This window comes from Nicotiana tomentosiformis, chromosome 4 (assembly GCF_000390325.3).
Source record: "Nicotiana tomentosiformis chromosome 4, ASM39032v3, whole genome shotgun sequence".
NCBI lineage: Eukaryota > Viridiplantae > Streptophyta > Magnoliopsida > Solanales > Solanaceae > Nicotiana > Nicotiana tomentosiformis.
The window spans coordinates 77,092,367-77,110,220 of NC_090815.1; the positions used below are offsets into that span (position 1 = coordinate 77,092,367).

General features: G+C 37.4%; 1 protein-coding gene across 16 annotated transcripts; it reads left to right on the top strand.

The window, feature by feature from the left end:
- The first annotated feature begins 8,296 nt into the window (after window positions 1-8,296).
- LOC104118206 (dephospho-CoA kinase) lies at window positions 8,297-17,545 on the top strand. Of its 16 annotated transcripts, none has more exons than XM_070199874.1 (5): window positions 8,297-8,453; window positions 9,737-11,169; window positions 11,454-11,599; window positions 13,138-13,575; window positions 17,008-17,545. In XM_070199874.1, exons 2-4 carry the CDS (start codon window positions 11,062-11,064, stop codon window positions 13,571-13,573), a joined length of 690 nt encoding a protein of 229 aa, XP_070055975.1. In that variant the 5' UTR covers window positions 8,297-8,453; window positions 9,737-11,061; the 3' UTR covers window positions 13,574-13,575; window positions 17,008-17,545. The 16 variants fall into 16 exon arrangements, with proteins under 16 accessions (XP_070055975.1, XP_070055976.1, XP_009627701.1 ...); XM_070199875.1 differs by lacking the exon at window positions 17,008-17,545 and adding an exon at window positions 13,795-13,876; XM_009629406.4 differs by lacking the exon at window positions 17,008-17,545 and having other exon boundaries at window positions 9,737-9,823; window positions 10,889-11,169; window positions 13,138-13,805.
- The last annotated feature ends 309 nt before the right edge of the window (window positions 17,546-17,854 follow it).

The window sequence follows — 17,854 nt, forward strand, 5'->3', positions numbered from 1 at the left end:
AGCATACTCGGACACAGTAATAGTCCATTGGTGTAGCTGCTCGAACTCGATACGCAATGCATCCCTAAGGGTCTGTGGAATGAGCTACCTTAAAAATAGATCAGTGAATTAAGCCCAAGTAAGTGGCACTGCGCCAGCTGGCCTACTCTCCTCATAAGCCTGCCACCATCTACACGCTGACCCCGTCAGCTAAAAAGTAGTAAGATCGACCCCGCTCAACTCCACAATGCCCATAATGCGTAAAATACAGTGACACTGGTCTAGAAATCATGTGCATCTTTAGAAGTTAAGCCATTAAAAGTAAGAGGATAATAATTCTTGAACCTCTCTAACCTCTTTTACTCCCCCTTTGACGTCGTTGGCCTAGCCTCAGGCTAAACCGCGATCACGGGCTGCACCGGCATAACACCTAGAGTCTGATCAAGATGAGCCCACTGCTCTAGAGTACGGGCGGCAGGAGTCTCAGCTCATCCACCGGCCTGAGAAGTAGCTGGTGCAATCGGAATCAATCCCGCTTGAGCCAAGGTACCAAACATTCTCAGGAAATGTGCCAAAGTCTTCTGAAGTCTAGGGGTAGCAACAGGCGCCTCAGGTGCCTGCCCCTCAACCGGAGCTACTGGTGGCTCCTAAGCTGCTGCTCTAGCAGGTGCTCTAGTTGTAGTATGTGTCCCTCCCTAGCCTCTATCTCTGCCTCTGCCCCGGCCCCTAGCAACACCGGCCTTGGGCGCAACATCGTCAGTAACTACATCTCGTGTCCTCACCATCTGTGAGGGAATAGAAAGACAAAGGCTCAAATTCATAAATCAATAAATCTGCACGATAAAGAATGAAAGAAGTGAAGTTTCCTAATAGTTATGTAGCCTCTCGAACATAAGTGCAAATGTCTCCGTACTCCGCAAGACTCTACTAAACTTGCTCATGACTCATAGAACCTATGAACCTAGAGCTCTGATACCAACTTGTCACGATCCCAAAATCCCACCTTAAGAATCGTGATGGCACCTAGTCTCTAAAACTAGGAAAGTCGATCTCTTACAATAGTTAAACTAATAAAATATGATATTACGAAGTAGAGTTTAATAAAAATAAGGAAATAAAGGTGATACTAGACAACACGGCGATAATCACAATAAATTCCCAAGACAAAGTAGCACAAAGCCACGAATTCTAACTGAATACATAGAAATAACTCAAATACAATACTGTTCGGATAGAGAATTGATAGTATTAGGTAAGGAAAGCACTCCAAAGAACTGCGACGATCAAAGCAGCTCTACCTTGAATCCTCACGACCAAGAAACTCTCACTGCCTGAATCTAATATCTCCAACACCTGGATTTGCACAAAAAATATGCAAAAGTATAGTATGAGTACACCACGGTCGGTACCCAGTAAGTATCAAGACTAACCTCGGTGGAGTAGTGACGAGATTCAAGTCAAGACACTCACTAATCATATAACTTGTGCAAAATATCAAAACTGGCAACAGGAAGAATAACAGAAACAATAATTATAATATCATCAGATTAAGCGATAACCATTTAAAATATGTACAGGTCCCGTTCCGAAAATAAGTCATCAAATAGAGTCACACACAGACGGCACATTGTGCTCGCATTATCAATCATCCTCACACGGCAAAGACCTCGTGCCATAATACAAGTCACACTCACACGGAAAAGACCTCGTGCCACAACATACACCACAACCGCACGGCAAAGACCTCGTGCCACCACGTATATTGTACTCATGTCAGTTACTAATAACATGTTCAAGAGAAATTTATCAAGTATCAAATAAAGTAATGCATAATAACAACTTCCTTTTATTTCAATCTGTTATGTTACCAACAAATCCATAAAATATGATATAATAACTCCACGTAGGTAAATCCCTCTTGGCAGCCAAATCATCAAGTAATAACAGAGACACAGAGTAGCACATTGGGAACAACACGAGGAAGTCATAAGCACAAACAAGATCACTCTTTGTTTTCATCAATAACACGCCCCCAAGACATCACATATCATCCTTACATAGCCACCCTTATTTCATCGTGTGTGCAACGATAAAGTAAATGCTCTCCTTGTTTCACCACACGCTTATTAACAATCATTCCACCTTGTCTCGCCACATGCAAAAACTCGATATATATATATATATATATATATATATATATATATATATATATATATATATATATATATAGCCTGTCTTGTCTCGTCATATGTGCAATATCAACAATAAAAATAGCACGGCAGAAACCTCGCGCAAACACCCAAATAATCCGCTCAACAAGTCCACATGTGCCATAATCACAATAACACAACATGCAAACAATTGACATCAAGACATAACTTGCAATTTGCCAATGCAATGCACAAGGATAAACCAAATAAAGTAAATATGAATGGGTGTTCATTATATATGTATGAATTCAGCTAACTCAATTTAGCAACAGTCTCACAAACGTTCAACTTGGCCAATTTAGGAAATGCAACTCCTAAAAACATGATCTCTAGCATGGAATATGAACTCAAGTAATCATCCAAGGTAAATACACGTAGAACAGAGACCTCACAATCAAAACAAGGCAATAATAATAACCTCGGGTCAAATCCGATTATAAATCACACATACGACAGCGTACACATTCGTCATCTCGTATACACGCCGTTTACACATAACACAATTAAGCAATCAAGCCAAATCCTAAGGGGTAACTCCCCCATACAAGGTTAGGCAAGATACTTACCTCAAATTGCCCAAATCAATACTCAAACAGCTTTTCCTTTAAAATTCACCTATATTCGACTCAAATCTAACCAAAATCTACTTAATAATATCAAACAATGTAAGAGAAACTAATTTTAATTGATAAAGTTAAGATTTTTACATAATTTCCTAAAAGTCAACCCCGAGCCCGCCCGGTCAAAACCCGAGTCGAAGGATAGATCTTGACTACCCATAATTCCTCGAGTCTAAATCGACTCTCAAATTTTTATTTTTTCAAAACATAGAAAAAAATCCCCAAAATTTCTCTTCAAATCCCATTATTTTGATATTAAAACCATAATAAATCAAGTTAAATATTGAAAATGAGTCAAAATTACTTACCCAATAGTTAGATGTGAAAATCCTCTCCAAAAAGCGCCCCTCACCAAGTATAAGACTCAAAATATGATAAAATGAGACTAAGTCCCGAAATTCCTTCCTTAATACCAGTTGCATATGTCACATTTGCGACCGGGGGTTCACAAATGCGACCTCCGCAAAAGCAAATAAAGTCTCGCAAAAGCGACCCCTGACAGACCCAGCAATTATAGCATTTGTGATAAAATATTCGCAAATGCGAATACCCCTATCTAGCAAAAATGTCGCAATTGCAACTACGAAATGTGCAAATGCGTAGATCCCCTAAGGATAGGCCATCACAATTGCAATCAAGGGTCCACATATGCGAATCCAGAACCTCCGCAAATGCGAACAAAGTTCTACAAATGCAAAAACTGGTCCCCCAGCCCAACATCGCAAAAGCGAGAAGAATCTCGCAAATGCGAGAACAACACACCATCAAAAATTGAACCTTACTCAAAACTCTCTAGAACGTGTTCGAAACTCACTCGAGCCCACGGGGTCCACACCGAACATCAATACAGGTACATAAATATCATACGAACTTGTTCGTGTACTCGTATCATCAAAATAATATCCGAAACCACGAATCGAACACCAAAATACATAGAAATCGCCATGAAACTCAAGAACTTCTAAAAACACAATCAAACGTCAGATTCCTATCAAACCAACTCGGAATGACGTCAAACTTTGCAAACAAGCCACAAATGACAAAACTTACCTATTTCAAGTCCCAAAACTAAAATCTGAACCCGATAGACACAAAGTCAACTCATCGTCAAACTTAAAAAAATTCTAAACCTTCAAATTGCCAACTTTCGCCAAGAAGTGTCAAATCAAACTAGGAACCTCTTAATCCAATTCCGAGCATACGCCTAAGTCCAAAATTACTATTCGGACCTAAATAAATCATCAAAACTCCGATCCAATATCAAATACGTAAAAGGTCAAACTTGGCCAACATTTCCTACTTAAGCTTCTAAAATGAGAATCATTCTTCTAAATCAATCCTGTATCGCTCGAAAAATAAAACCGGCCATACACACAAGTCATAATATATAATATGAATTTACTCAAGACCTTAAACCACCAAACGAAATGCTAAAGCTCAAAATGACCGATCGAGTCGTTACATTTATACAATCACTCAAGAATAGCTTCTCAAGTGATTTCAGCTTTCAGGTAGCTAGTTCCATAAAGGCATACAGGATCTGTTCAAAATAAATTGATGAAGATTTAGAAAAGGGTGCTCCGATCCTGTGAATTAAGTCAGAAATGAGGGGTCAGACAATTAATTTTTGTACATAATCAAAGAAGAGCGATCGAATCACCTCATTAGCTAATTCAACGCTTAATATTGCATTGGCTATGGTTATGGGATTCTCAGGACCAATTGATATCATTAATTGTCGAAGAAATTAACAAAAAAAGAAAGGATGAAGAATGAAAATCAAAACTGCCTTACATGGATTGGGACCCCCATCTTGTATGGTATATGGCCAGTCATTAATACAAAAAAAATTAATTTATACTAATTATATGGGATACATGCGCAACGTGTGCGCCCAGAGACTAGTTTTACTTATACATATATATAGGCTGAACCAAAGGCGGCAGTGTAGTAGCACATCTGCTCTTACACTTGATCCTTCATTGTGGTAAATGCTGAGAGAGGGGGACAAAACCAAAAAAATAGGATGTTTATAATTTTAACTGATCTTTAGCAGTGTTGATGTTGTTCTTACTGTTATTGTTTTGTAAAGAGATTTTAGCAATATTATCTTGGAAGGAAAACTGGTCACTTCATAGGTGCAAATCTTTGAATTAAAAAGTTCTTTGATCTTTCAAAATATAAGGAATGTCTCTAAATTTGAATAAAGCACAGAAGATGCCTTGTAATGATGACGTTAAGGAAATTAATATTGTAGGAGAATGGACGTCCCATAATACACCTCTTTGGCTTTCAACTATTTTTTTGATATTTGTAATCAATAGAAGAAGAAATTTTAACATGAATAAGGACTCCTAAAGATGCATGAGAGCAAGTTATGTGTGCCGCATTGGTAAGCTGCTTATTAAGGGAGTGTTTGGGAATTTTTCTAAAATATATTTTTAAGGAGATCTTGTTCTCTAATCTTGGGAAGTATAGATCAGGCGTTAAAGTAAAATGGATCTAGAATCTAGTGTGACACACCACCAAAACATCATAAATTTAGGGATGCCACGAGGACCATAAGGTGGGCAAAGACTGGCTTGCTAAACAAGGCTCCCAAACCCAAGGAGTTCACTAACGCGAGGAAGGTGCAGCAAGAAGGGTTAATTTTACAGACGGTCATTTAACTTTTACTGTATTGCATCAAAGTCACTAAACTGTTATTTGTAATGAAAAGTTACTCAACTTTGTCAAAGTATCACTGAAAGTCAACGAATAATTTTCTATAATCGAAAATTCAATTAATTTTGCCTAAGCATCATAGAAATAATGTTATGTTAGTTATCACCATATCTTTTTATTTCCTCCTAAGAATTTTTTCCCCCACTTGCTGCGTCAAAAACTAAATCACAAGCTTTTGATAAAAAAAAACGAGCAGTACTAGTAAGATTTGTAATATGAATACCCTTACGCTTTGCAGAGATATAAGGCGTCATTTTAGGATTCTATTTCCTAGTACCATGACCAAAATGATCTCCTGCCTCCATCATCTCTTCCAAATTTATGTTCCAATATCTTCTTGTCAGTTTTCCACATACCCCATTTTTTTATTCTTTTTCAAAAAAGAAAAAAGAGAGAGACAAGGAACCCTGAACTGAAATAAATAATGTAACTTTTGTGATACATAGACAGACACCTAAACTTGTTCGAATTTGTCATCTAACCACCTAAACTAAGCCAACCTCTACTCAAACAGTATCTATCAGAGGGAAAATTCCAAGTCGGGAACTAAAGTAGAAGCTTTTTGAGCTCAAGAGACCAAAATAGGTGTATAAAAAATTGGGCACTATTTTATGTATAGCGCATGTATTACATGTGCTATAGGTTAACAGCCAGTTAACCCGTTAACGTATAGCGCATGTAATATGCACTATATACTTTATTTTTGTATGTAATGACTGCCATGATGATTCACTAATATAGTGCATGTAATACATGTGCAATACACATAGCGCATTTATTACATGCGTAATATGCTCATTTTCCTGACTTTTTGAATGACAACTCTAATAATTGTACGATAAAGCACTTATTTGTATGCACATTTTTTAGGTGCCAAATGTACTTATAGTTCCTTACTTAAGGCCGAATGTTCATTCTTGATAAAATTATTCTTGAGTGAATTTGAACTAATTTACCTTTGTTCTTCAGCATCCTTTATATTTCCCTTCATCTTCATCGATATATACGAAGTTCTCTTTGAATCTTTCTATGACGTTTGATGAGCAAAGAGTTAAGGTTGCGTTATATTGGGGCGGCGAGACTGTGGTGGAGAATAACTCGGTGCACTATAGTTGTTCTCCATAATGTATTGTAAAGTTGCCACTCACATTGGAGTACTACATTTTGGTAGCTCTAATTTGTAAAAGAATGAGTGTGAGTAAACGTTCGGTGAATCTTAAGGTAACCGTAAGATATATGTATTCGCTTACTCCACAAGGTGTAGGTTGTTATGTCAAGTTTAACATCGATGACGATGAAACTCTGCAGCAATTTTTAAAGACTCCGGATGAACACAGAGGATATTCTTGTGATAAGCATACTGGAAATGTATGTAAAGTCCGAAGACGTTAATATGACTGATGTTCCGCAAACTACGGCTAACACTCAACCATGAGGTATTCTCGGAGTTATATTATCTATACATGTTCCGTATGAAAGAGTATGGCTTGATCTAAACGTATCTCCACGGGTTAACGAGGAGCGAGGACACAACTTCTCGTCAATGCAGAATCATAGAGGGTTGCTAAGTTTATAGAATTCACAGGCCGAGTGGTAACTTGCAACTTACCATATTGTAGTATACCTATTTGTTTTATGCGTATAATAATAATAATAATAATAATAATAATAATAATAATAATAATAATAATAATAATAATAATAATAATAATAATAATAATAATAACTCGTATTTCTTTCAAAAGAGTTACCGACCAGATATGAATTTTACTAGTTATGAACCAACTAACAGTGGGAATCTACCTACTTTTGGAGGGATGGATCATGCTGGTCCATCGTCGAGTCATCAACAATTTGATAATGTGTATCATGGGCTATCTACAAATTATGAATGGTATGTTTACGCATTAAAATTAATATATTCTGTTAAGATGTACAAATATCAATTATTCGACTGGTTGTGCAGGGAAAATGAGCAACATGACGGTCTTGCCCTAACTCAGTTGAGTGATGACGATATTATAAATCAGGATATGGTAGATGCACAGAGTGAGGAAGATGATAGTGTCTATGACAACAACGCTGATGAGTCAGGTGATGAAGCACCCTTCTCACATGAGAGTGAAAATGAGGAACTACCCTTCACAGATGAGAGTGACAATGAGCAATCAGATTTGACGATGGACCATGATGCCACCACTCAACATGCTCCGTATATGCAGACTCCACCTACCGTTAGACCAACGGTGTACGAGTCGCATGTGTCATTTCATTCAAGGAAGATTCCCTACCTTGATCACTTGCCAGGTATGCCAGATGTGAATGCCCTCAAAAAAGATCTTTATGAAATTCGTACAACAATGTGAGATGAGAGTAGACCAATGGATTGAAACTTGATTGTAAATCGTTCATTACTTAGTACTCAAATATGAATTTGAAAGTTGCTTTTCTAATTTACATTGATATTTGAATCCTTCCTTAGTTATATTTAAATAAAGTCTTTTGATTATAAAATCGAATGAAGATAGGACTTATATATCCAAAAGAAGGAAAAAATTAATAATAAAAAAATTAGTTAATTTAAAATTTTAATTATTAGGAGAATAAATTAAATTACAGTTTAGTTTAATGTATAATTTATATTTAAATGATAAAAAAGACAAAAATATTTCGTTAATAACTTTGTGATTTTAATATAGCTAGATTATTACTTTTATGAAATTTTTGCTTTTGTTTTTCGACCCCACATTGTCTCATACTATTTGGGAAAGGGAAAGGGGTCAAATATTTGGTTAAAAAATACAATTTAGCAAGGTGGACGCCACTTCTCCCCCTCCGCCATCACTGCCACCATCGGTAGATTCCTCCTCTCTTAGGCAGCAAAGTTCTATGCGTACTCTTCTCCAGTGAAATCGAAGTTGTAAGTTTCCTCTAAGATTCCTTCTCTCTCATGGAAAGGAAATTGAACAAATTCCTATTTATGTTGCCATCTCTTAATCGAGTTTCTTGTAATTTCTACTTAAATATGTTCTACTTTGTGTAGACGATTTTATATGGAATGTGTTTTTCCGTAAGTAAATTTACTCCTCCTTTTTCCAAATTAATTGTCTTACTTTTATTGTGAACTGGCCCAAATGCTTCATTCACAATTCAATACTTGTTTCAGTGTTTTGGGTTTTGGAAATAGGATTCAATACTTGTTTCAGTGTTTTGGTTTTTGGAAATAGGGAATAACTTTTGTTTTGAGTAACTAATTCTGTGTTTACACCTCTGAAATATTTTTACAGATTTTAATCTTTCCTTAATTTAGTCGTGTCTAAGCAAAATGAAATTTCACATATATTGAAAAAGATAAAATTATATGCAATTCTTATTTGCTTTTCATGTGATAATGGGTCTGAAGTTGTTGAGTATATTGATTTTCCTTTTGACGAATCCTAATAAATGTTTTTGAGAACTGATATTATGGAAGAAGGAGAAAAAGATATTATGGCCTTAAAAATGGAATTTTTCATATTGCGATTAGTTATCAGCCCTTTGAAAGCAATTTTTACTGTTAAGTAATTTACTGAATATTTTTGCTTTCTTATCATACAAAAGTATTATCTATCATGATTATTAATTACTTAGATTTGTAGATTATATCATAGAGTCCAATAGTCATGGTGGTGTTGATGGTAATGGTGGAGGAGGGGGAGGGGGAGCACTGCTAGTGGTGGAAGAAGAAGTGGGAGAGGGAGGGTAAAATGGATTGGGCTGGTGAGGTGGCATGCCACGTGGTATCCACCTCACCAAGATGTCAATGCTATGTGGGATTGGGTGTCCACCTTAGACAACTCTAATGGAGGAGGGGTATATTTGAGCTGCTAGTATAACATCGGGATATTTTTGAACGGATAGTATAATGGAGGGTAAACTTAATCCATTTCGCAAAGTAGATGGGTAAATTTGACCTTTTTCCCTTTGGGGAAAGACGAGTCCAATAAGTTAGTTGAAAAGAAAATTATCAGGAAATGGGTGGCTTGAGTTGGGCAAGTATTTTACTGGGTTCCGTTTGACGGTATTTGTTAGCTTGGACTAAAAGTGCACCTATTTTGCAAAGTTAGAAGGTTAATAGTGCTTCAAGTTAAAGAATAAGGACTATTTTTTTTCATTTAAAGCCTAAAATTGAGGAATTCTTCGGCTTTTTTTCTCTATAAACAGCAGCATTTGTGAAAATCTCCCGGGACAGAGGTGGGCTATAATTTCGCATAGCCGCCTGCCGATATTCATGTATTACAGTTAGTGAAGGTATGAATTCATTGATCATTTCCATCTTCTTCTGTTTTAGTCAGCCTTTTAACAAATATTTGCTTATAGTGTTTAGGAGATTCCGTTGTGTTTATGGTTTTTACAGTACGTATTAGTTCAATACTTTAAACAAAAGTGTTGACTGATCCCCATGTGGATCTATGGGTGGATAAACTAGGGGTCCTAATTAACAAATTTGATCCTAAACCTTTGGACTGTTACTTTTTTCAATCTCTACCAATTTTATCATCCTGTTTATTCATAAAGATTAAGCATTTTATTCTGTATCAAACATTTGAAAACTGTGACATTTCCCCACGTATTCTAGAACAAGTTCTGATTTACTCATTTAAATTTGTTTGTTCTTCTTAATTATGATATAATAGTGGTTTTAAGAGAGAACTTCTAATAAGCTAGGAGTATTAATTTAGCAGAGGGTTGAGGTGCAAAATGTATGTTCTCTCAAATTGTTAGCTTCTTTCTCTTAGAAAACTGTAATGATGTAAAGGTTTAGCTTGATTGTTTTTTTTTTTGAAATGTGTTTCCAATAGGGTTCAACCCCTTGCCACCAAGGAGGAAAGTTCCACCTTTTGCCAATGGCACCTTAGCATCATTTTAAGTTTAGCTTTATTATTTTTTTGTTGAATATGCTTTCTTTGATCATGTTCTTTTGAAAATCATCCAACAATTGCCATTGAATATGTTTTTTCTTGAAAACTAGTTATCAAAGGAGGATATGTTTTTCTTGAAAAGTGAAAACCATCTAGGAGTTTACTTGTATTTCTGTTCACTAATCACTTTTATGTTTTTGAGTTTCTTAGCTTATTTCATATGTAAACTAACAAAATTTCTCCACTGATGCAGTGAACTCGCATGTATGATTTCATTAATTAAGTGGTACAATATTACTTCTCTAAGAATATTAACTAATTAGATGATTGAACTCTTTCTTTATGTTTGAGTGCTTTCCACCAATTTGGATTACAGGTCCATTTTTTTAATCTTGAAAATGTTTTTACCTTTGCTGATGGGACATGTGGTGTTTACAATGCTTGAAAATTTTAGTATGCAGTAGAAATTATGTACTTAATATTCTTGGCGATGAACCTGCAACTTTTGTCAAATTCCAATTTGAAATCAAGAAGCTAGGTGGTCAATGGAATCGTGAGCAGCAGAGGAAGTAACTGAGATCAGCATCAGAGTTGTTCTTCATTTCTTGATTTGTTCTCGAAGTAAGAATGAGGATAGTGGGATTGACTGGAGGAATTGCTTCAGGGAAGAGCACTGTCTCCAATCTTTTCAAAGCTCATGGTATTCCTGTTGTTGATGCTGATATTGTAGCTCGTGTAACTACTTTTTCCTCTTGATTTATCTGTTCTTTTACTAGGTTTATTTAGTACATCAAATATAAAGAGTCTCAAAATATTATGTTTAATTAACTGATGGATTTGGGTTCTATCTTCACAAGTAGGGGTAAGGTCTAGGTCTGCGTACACATCACCCTCCCCAGACCCCACTTCTAAGATTACACTGGGTTTGTTATTGTTAACTGTTGAATTTCGGCATACCACTAAATTTTGTGTAAATTTTTGGATAAAGCTCTTTACTAACAAAATATTAAATTATGTAGAACGTTTTGAAGAAAGGAACTGGTGGTTGGAAAAAAGTTGTGTCTGCATTTGGTGAGGACATCTTACTGGACAATGGAGAAGTTGATCGTGCAAAGTTAGGTCAAATAGTATTCTCTGATCCAGGAAAGCGTCAGCTTCTTAATAGGTAAAGTTTGTTATGAAAATGATCCACGCATGATTAGTTCTGTATTCAGTATTTCAATTGGATACCATAGTCAATCCAAAAGAAGTGGAAAGTAGTACTTCCCCCTATTTTTCTTATTTTCATCAGAGTAACATTAATAAAAAAGGATTCAGGGCCATTCCTTTAAAACAATCAAAACTTATGAAGAAGAAAGGCTATGCATCTGAAAAACCTCTTCCTATAGCTGATTCTGGTTTGCTATGCTGTGATGAATTTGGAGTTTCCTTGAGATTCCTCATCAAAACCAATTTTGGGAGTGAGATTAAGGATGAACTTGGAGAAATAGAAACTACAAGTAATCACTAGATTATCAAACTTTTGTCTTTCAGAATATTAAACTAAATGTTTCTAACAACTGTTATCAATGACATTTGTTTGACTTTGGTCAGTAAAAAGTAATCCTCTTTTTTGGATTGGCGGATTTAGTAGCTCTTTGAAAAATGAAGGCCAATAAATCCCTCGTGGTTGAAGCTATTTCCATTCATAAAGGCATGTGAAGATAATTGCAAGATTGCTGCTTTCTTGTTAGACGAGATTCAGTTTAAGTTGTGCTAAAAGAACTACATTTGCTGTAAGAAAGGATAGTTTATTATCTGCACTCAATCTTGAGGAGAATGCATTCTGCAGAAATGCCATTAAGACCAAATATGACCTCCAAAGCCCATGAACTACCCAAAAAAACCCTCTTCTCACCATGGTCATGGAGTTTGGAAGCACATCAGCTCTATGGAACAAGTTTCACCCTCTTGCTAGCTTTCAAGTTGGGGATGGAGTAAGATAAGCTTCTGGAAATACATAAGGCTAGGTTATTCTCCCAAAAGCAATTCCCTCAACTCTTTAACATCTCCTCCAGTCCCAAAGCAGTAATTGCAGACATTAAATCTTACTAGGGCTGGAATAACTATTAGGTGTGGACTTGGAGGGTGCTCCCTCTTCTAGAGCTCCTCAACAGTTGTATTGCCTTTCAACCAGACAGGCAGACACCCTGCTTTGGAAGGGAAAATCCACTTGTCTCTTCTCCATTAAGTCTAGCTGCAGCACTTTGACTAAACCCCCTTCATCCTTCTAATTGTGGCCTTGGAAGAAAATCTGGAGAAATAAAGCTCCCTATAAAGTAGAATGCTTTACATGGCTGGTAGCAAAGGAGACCTACCTTCTCATTGTGCCGTTTTCGGAATTTTACAGTGTCAACACCAATTTCGCCTTTGTTGAGTACACTATAGCTTGCGAGGTCAATCCAATGGCAATGTAGCAATAGTTTTCAATTCTGCTGAAGTTGGCACTCAAAAAGATCTTGGCTTCTTGAGATACAAGATAAGGAGCAGCAAAATGTACTGCAATGACAAAATATGTTAAGCTACTAATTTATTTCTTTTTTTTTGTCTAAATAATATTTTTGCCTAATTTTTCAGATTGCCCAAGAGTTGAATTTGCGCAATATCACATAAAAGATTTTTGTTCCAATGTAAGGTTTTGAACTCGGAATTGTGTTTGCACAGGTTGCTAGCACCATTTATCTCACGTGGCATTTTAATGGAAGTTTTGAAGCTATGGATGAAGGGTTACTCCATTATTGTTCTTGATGTTCCTCTTTTGTTTGAGGCCAAGATGGATAAGTGGACTAAACCCATTGTTGTCGTTTGGGTTGATCCTGAGACGCAACTGCAGCGGCTCATGACGAGAGATGGATCGATGGAGGAGGAGGCCAAGAGCAGGATAAATGCACAGATATCACTGGATCTTAAGAGATCAAAGGCAGATATTGTGATTGATAACACTGGCACACTTGAGGCTTTGCATGAAGAATTCCAGAAAGTGTTAATTCAGATTACAAAGCCCTTGACTTGGACCGAGTTGATGCTCTCAAGAAAGGGAGCTTTTTTGGCGTTGTTCTCCATTTTTGTCGGTGTTGCTATTTGCCAGAAAAGTTCATGAAGGTAATATCTCACATAATTTGATCCAACACTATGCATGCATCTCTGGATGGCAGAAGAGTTACTCCTTAATCGAGTACTACTGTGTATGTACTGTTTATTTTTTTAAAAACTGTATGTACTTCCAACATGAGTGTTTGTGCTTTATTAGATACTCGTTCAAGATGTTAAAGTGAAGTACGATAATTTGATTATACATTTGGACTGATTCATTAAAAGCAGGGATTATGATACATTTTGGAATTTCTTTGGAGCATCTGGATCTGATGCTTATTGAAATAAACCCCCAGATACGGTTGGCACATGTTCATGTTCTTCAAACAAGATGTTGCATTCTGAGATGTCAAATTTACTGAATCTGGCAACGTGACACTAGCTTGATCAAATTTTCTTTTTTCTGTTGAAAATCAGTTCTCCTTCCAGTCACTATGCCCGATAAAAATCATTTTCCTAATAGGATATAGTCATGTGCTGTACAAAATAAAGAAGACCCCAATTGATGCTTGGTTTATGATGGCATCACAATTTGCTGTTCCAATGTTGTCTTGCTTCCTGTTTCCCAGTGACTCCTTAATTTTAGCTAGAGGCATGTAATGTCTCCCAGGTTTTGCTTGCTTATTAATGTTATTCTGGTTAATTTGTTAAAGCCTGATGTGTTTTTCAGTTAAAACATCTTGGAGAACTAAAGATACCCCTAACTGCTCAATCGTGGAATTTTCCTGAATGCCCTAAAGCTAATTTTAGAAATGTCTACTTTGGTTTAGAGTCCAACAGAGGTTTATTGGCTTATACCAATGACTGACTTCTATTGAACTAAAAAGGTTGGGAAGAAAAATGCTGCTGGGGGTTAAGGATATCTTGCTTGCATTATTGCTGGCTGCTATACTTGTTTGTACTATTTCGTATTGCAAAATTCCTGATTCTTTGTGAGGAGATCTGTAGTTTGCAAAATCTTCAAGGAAGAAATGAGGGGCGTAGTGTCCATAGTTTTAACTTTTAAGTCTAGATTTTTACCTAAGTATAAGGGTTTTTTTTTTTTTTTGGGGGGGGGGGGGGGGGTTGGAGGGGGGATTAGTCAGTTAGAGGTTGGGCGACTGAATGATGGTAGTAGTAGTAGCAGTAGTTGGGCGACTGAATGATGGTAGTAGTAGTAGCAGTAATGTATCATCAAGAAAATGAAACCATTGACATGTGTTATTTAATATGTATTTTTCGTTCATCTTCTGAGACATTAATCTAAGAGGTGGCCTAACCTCCATCGTATATTACTCTTATGATCCAAATATAATGGAATGTGGTCGTAAATCTGATAATCACGCACGGCCCTGCTAAAAATAAAAAGCGGAAATTAGCATAACTTATTGAGTTGTCTACCTTTAAACAACAACATACCCAGTCTTATCACCGTGGGGTCTGGGGAGGGTAGTGTGTACGTAGACCTTACCCTTACCTTGTGAGGATAGAGAGGCTGTTTCCAATAGACCCTCGGCTCAGGAAAGCATAAACACCACATTAATGAAAATATAGACAAGAAGGGGCAGTACCAAAAAGTCATATAAAAGCAGAATAAGAACAACAAGATATTAAGGTAATCAACAATGAAAGAAAACTACGGTTAGTCATAAAAATCTACTGCCCACAGAAAGCGAGACTGCGTGCCAACAGTACTGTTATGAACACTCTAGACTATTTACTCTACTACCCTAATCCTCAACCTCCATACCTTCCTATCAAGGGTCATGTTCTCGGTCAGCTGAAGCTGCGCCATGTCTTGCCTAATCACCTCTCTCCACCTCTTCTTTGGCCTACCTCTACCTCTCGGTAAGCCCTCCAATGTCAACCTCTCACACCTCCTCACCGGGGCGTCTGTGTTCCTCCTCCTCACATGACCAAACCACCTAAGCCGCGCTTCCCGCATCTTGTCCTCAATAGGGGCCACACCCACCTTGTCGCGAATAACCTCATTTCTGATCCTATCTAACCTGGTGTGCCCGCACATCCATCTCAACATCATCTTCTCTGCTACCTTTATCTTCTGGACATGAGCGATCTTTATTGGCCAACACTCAACCCATACAACATCGTTGGTCTGATCACCACTCTGTAGAACTTACCCTTAAGTTTCGGTGGCACCTTCTTGTCACATAAAACACCAGAAGTGAGTCTCCATTTCATCCATCACGCCCCAATACGATGTGTGACATCTTCATTAATCTCCCCACCCCCCTGAATAATAAACCCAAGGTACTTAAAACTCCCTCTCTTAGGGATGACTTGCGAGTCCAGCCTCACCTCCCCTTCCCCCTTGAGTCTCGCCACTGAACTTACACTCCAAGTATTCTGTCTTGGTCCTGCTCAACTTAAAACCTTTAGATTCCAGGATTTGACTCCATACCTCTAATTGCGCGTTCACACCGTCTCGCGTCTCGTCAATCAATACAATATCGTCTGCAAATAGCATGCACCACGGCACCTCCCCTTGGATGTGGCGCGTCACTACGTCCATCATCAGAGCAAACAAAAAAGGGTCGAGTGCCGACCCCTGATTCAACCCCATCATAACCGGAAAATGGTCCGAGTCCCCACCCACCGTCCTCACTCGGGTCTTTACTCCATCATACATGTCCTTAATCAACCTAATGTAGGCAACAGGTACACCTCTAGCCTCCAAACATCTCCACAAAACCTCCATCGGAACTCTATCGTACGCCTTTTCTAAGTCGATGAACACCATATGCAAGTCATTTCTCTCCCTATACTGCTCCATCAATCTCCTAACAAGGTGGATGGCTTCTGTAGTCGAATGCCCTGACATAAACCCACATTGGTTCTCGGAAATAGACACCCTCTTCCTCACCCTTAGCTCTACCACTCTCTCCCAGACTTTCATAGTATGGCGAATCAGCTTGATACCCCTATAGTTATTGCAATTTTGGATCACCCTTGTTCTTGTATACAGGAACCATCGTGCTCCACCTCCACTCTTCAGGCATCTTCTTCGTTCTAAAAATGACATTAAATAACCTAGTGAGCCACTCCAAGCCTGCCTTGCCCGCACTCTTCCAAAACTCCACCGGGATTTCATCCGGCCCGGTCGCTTTGCCCCTACTCTTCTTACACATAGCCCCCTCAACCTTTAAGTTGACTAATTTGGGAAGCTAGGAACTAATCTTTCTGTGTTAATGGTAATTTGATTGATCTCAAAATTACTGCAGCAAAAGCACAGTCAGAATGGAATGAGTTTTATTTTGTCAATTCTGCGATGTTCATGCCATTCCTGTTGTCCCTGCTTCCTATTCTGGTCTTAATGATACCTATTCTAGAGGTTATTGTTTTTTCTTCTTTTTTTTACGATGCACGGGTGAGCTAGTCTGACAAATTTTGGCAGATATCTCTGATTGCTAAAGCATTGGTGTTTGTGATGCTTTTTTTTAGGGCTGAAGATTCGAATTGTAATGCTCTGCATCTCCTATGATGTTAAAAGAGTTGAATGATATACTGAATATGAAGATGGAGAGCTAAATATCCTGCAGGATGGTGACAGTTAGATAGCATGATGTGATCTAGTTCATTAAGAACCAAATGAGTTTGCTATTTGGTATTCTAGAAATGATCGTATACCCGATCAATGTACACAATATGTTCATTTCTAGACAAACTCAGGCCTTTGCACATCCGTTTATTAATTGAACTCTACTACTATGCATAAGAAAATGGACAAAGCCGGGCTACCAACAAAATCATCATTGCCTTGATTTAATCAAGAAGGTCTAGAGACTAGAGGACAGACAGCCCACAAGGTTCTTGACTCGTGAGGTATTCCGATCCATTGGTTGTAGGAGATTTTGATACTACTGAATTATAGTCGCTGCATTATGATTAGGACTATAATACCTGTAACTTATATTTATTTTAAGTCACACTACAGGAGGGACTTGGTTTAAGTGGCAATAACATCCAAAAATGCATAATACATTTTGTTATAATTAACTGACGTGTTTCACATAGATACAAGCTGTGGTCCTCAGAACAGTATTCTAGACATATTCAATAAGTAATCAGTGGAGAAAAAGAGATGCAAAAAGGTAAACACAAACCTTTATTTCAAGGGATAAATGTAGAAACTAATTTAGCCAAACGCTGAGAGAAATTTATTTTCAGAGTGGAAGCAGGTGCAGCTGTGACAATTGTTTCCTTTTGAGTAGACAATTTGATCTTTTTTTCGTAATTAAGTTCCAAGGGGATTTATAAGTGCATTTTGAAAGTAAAAAAGGTGAAATTT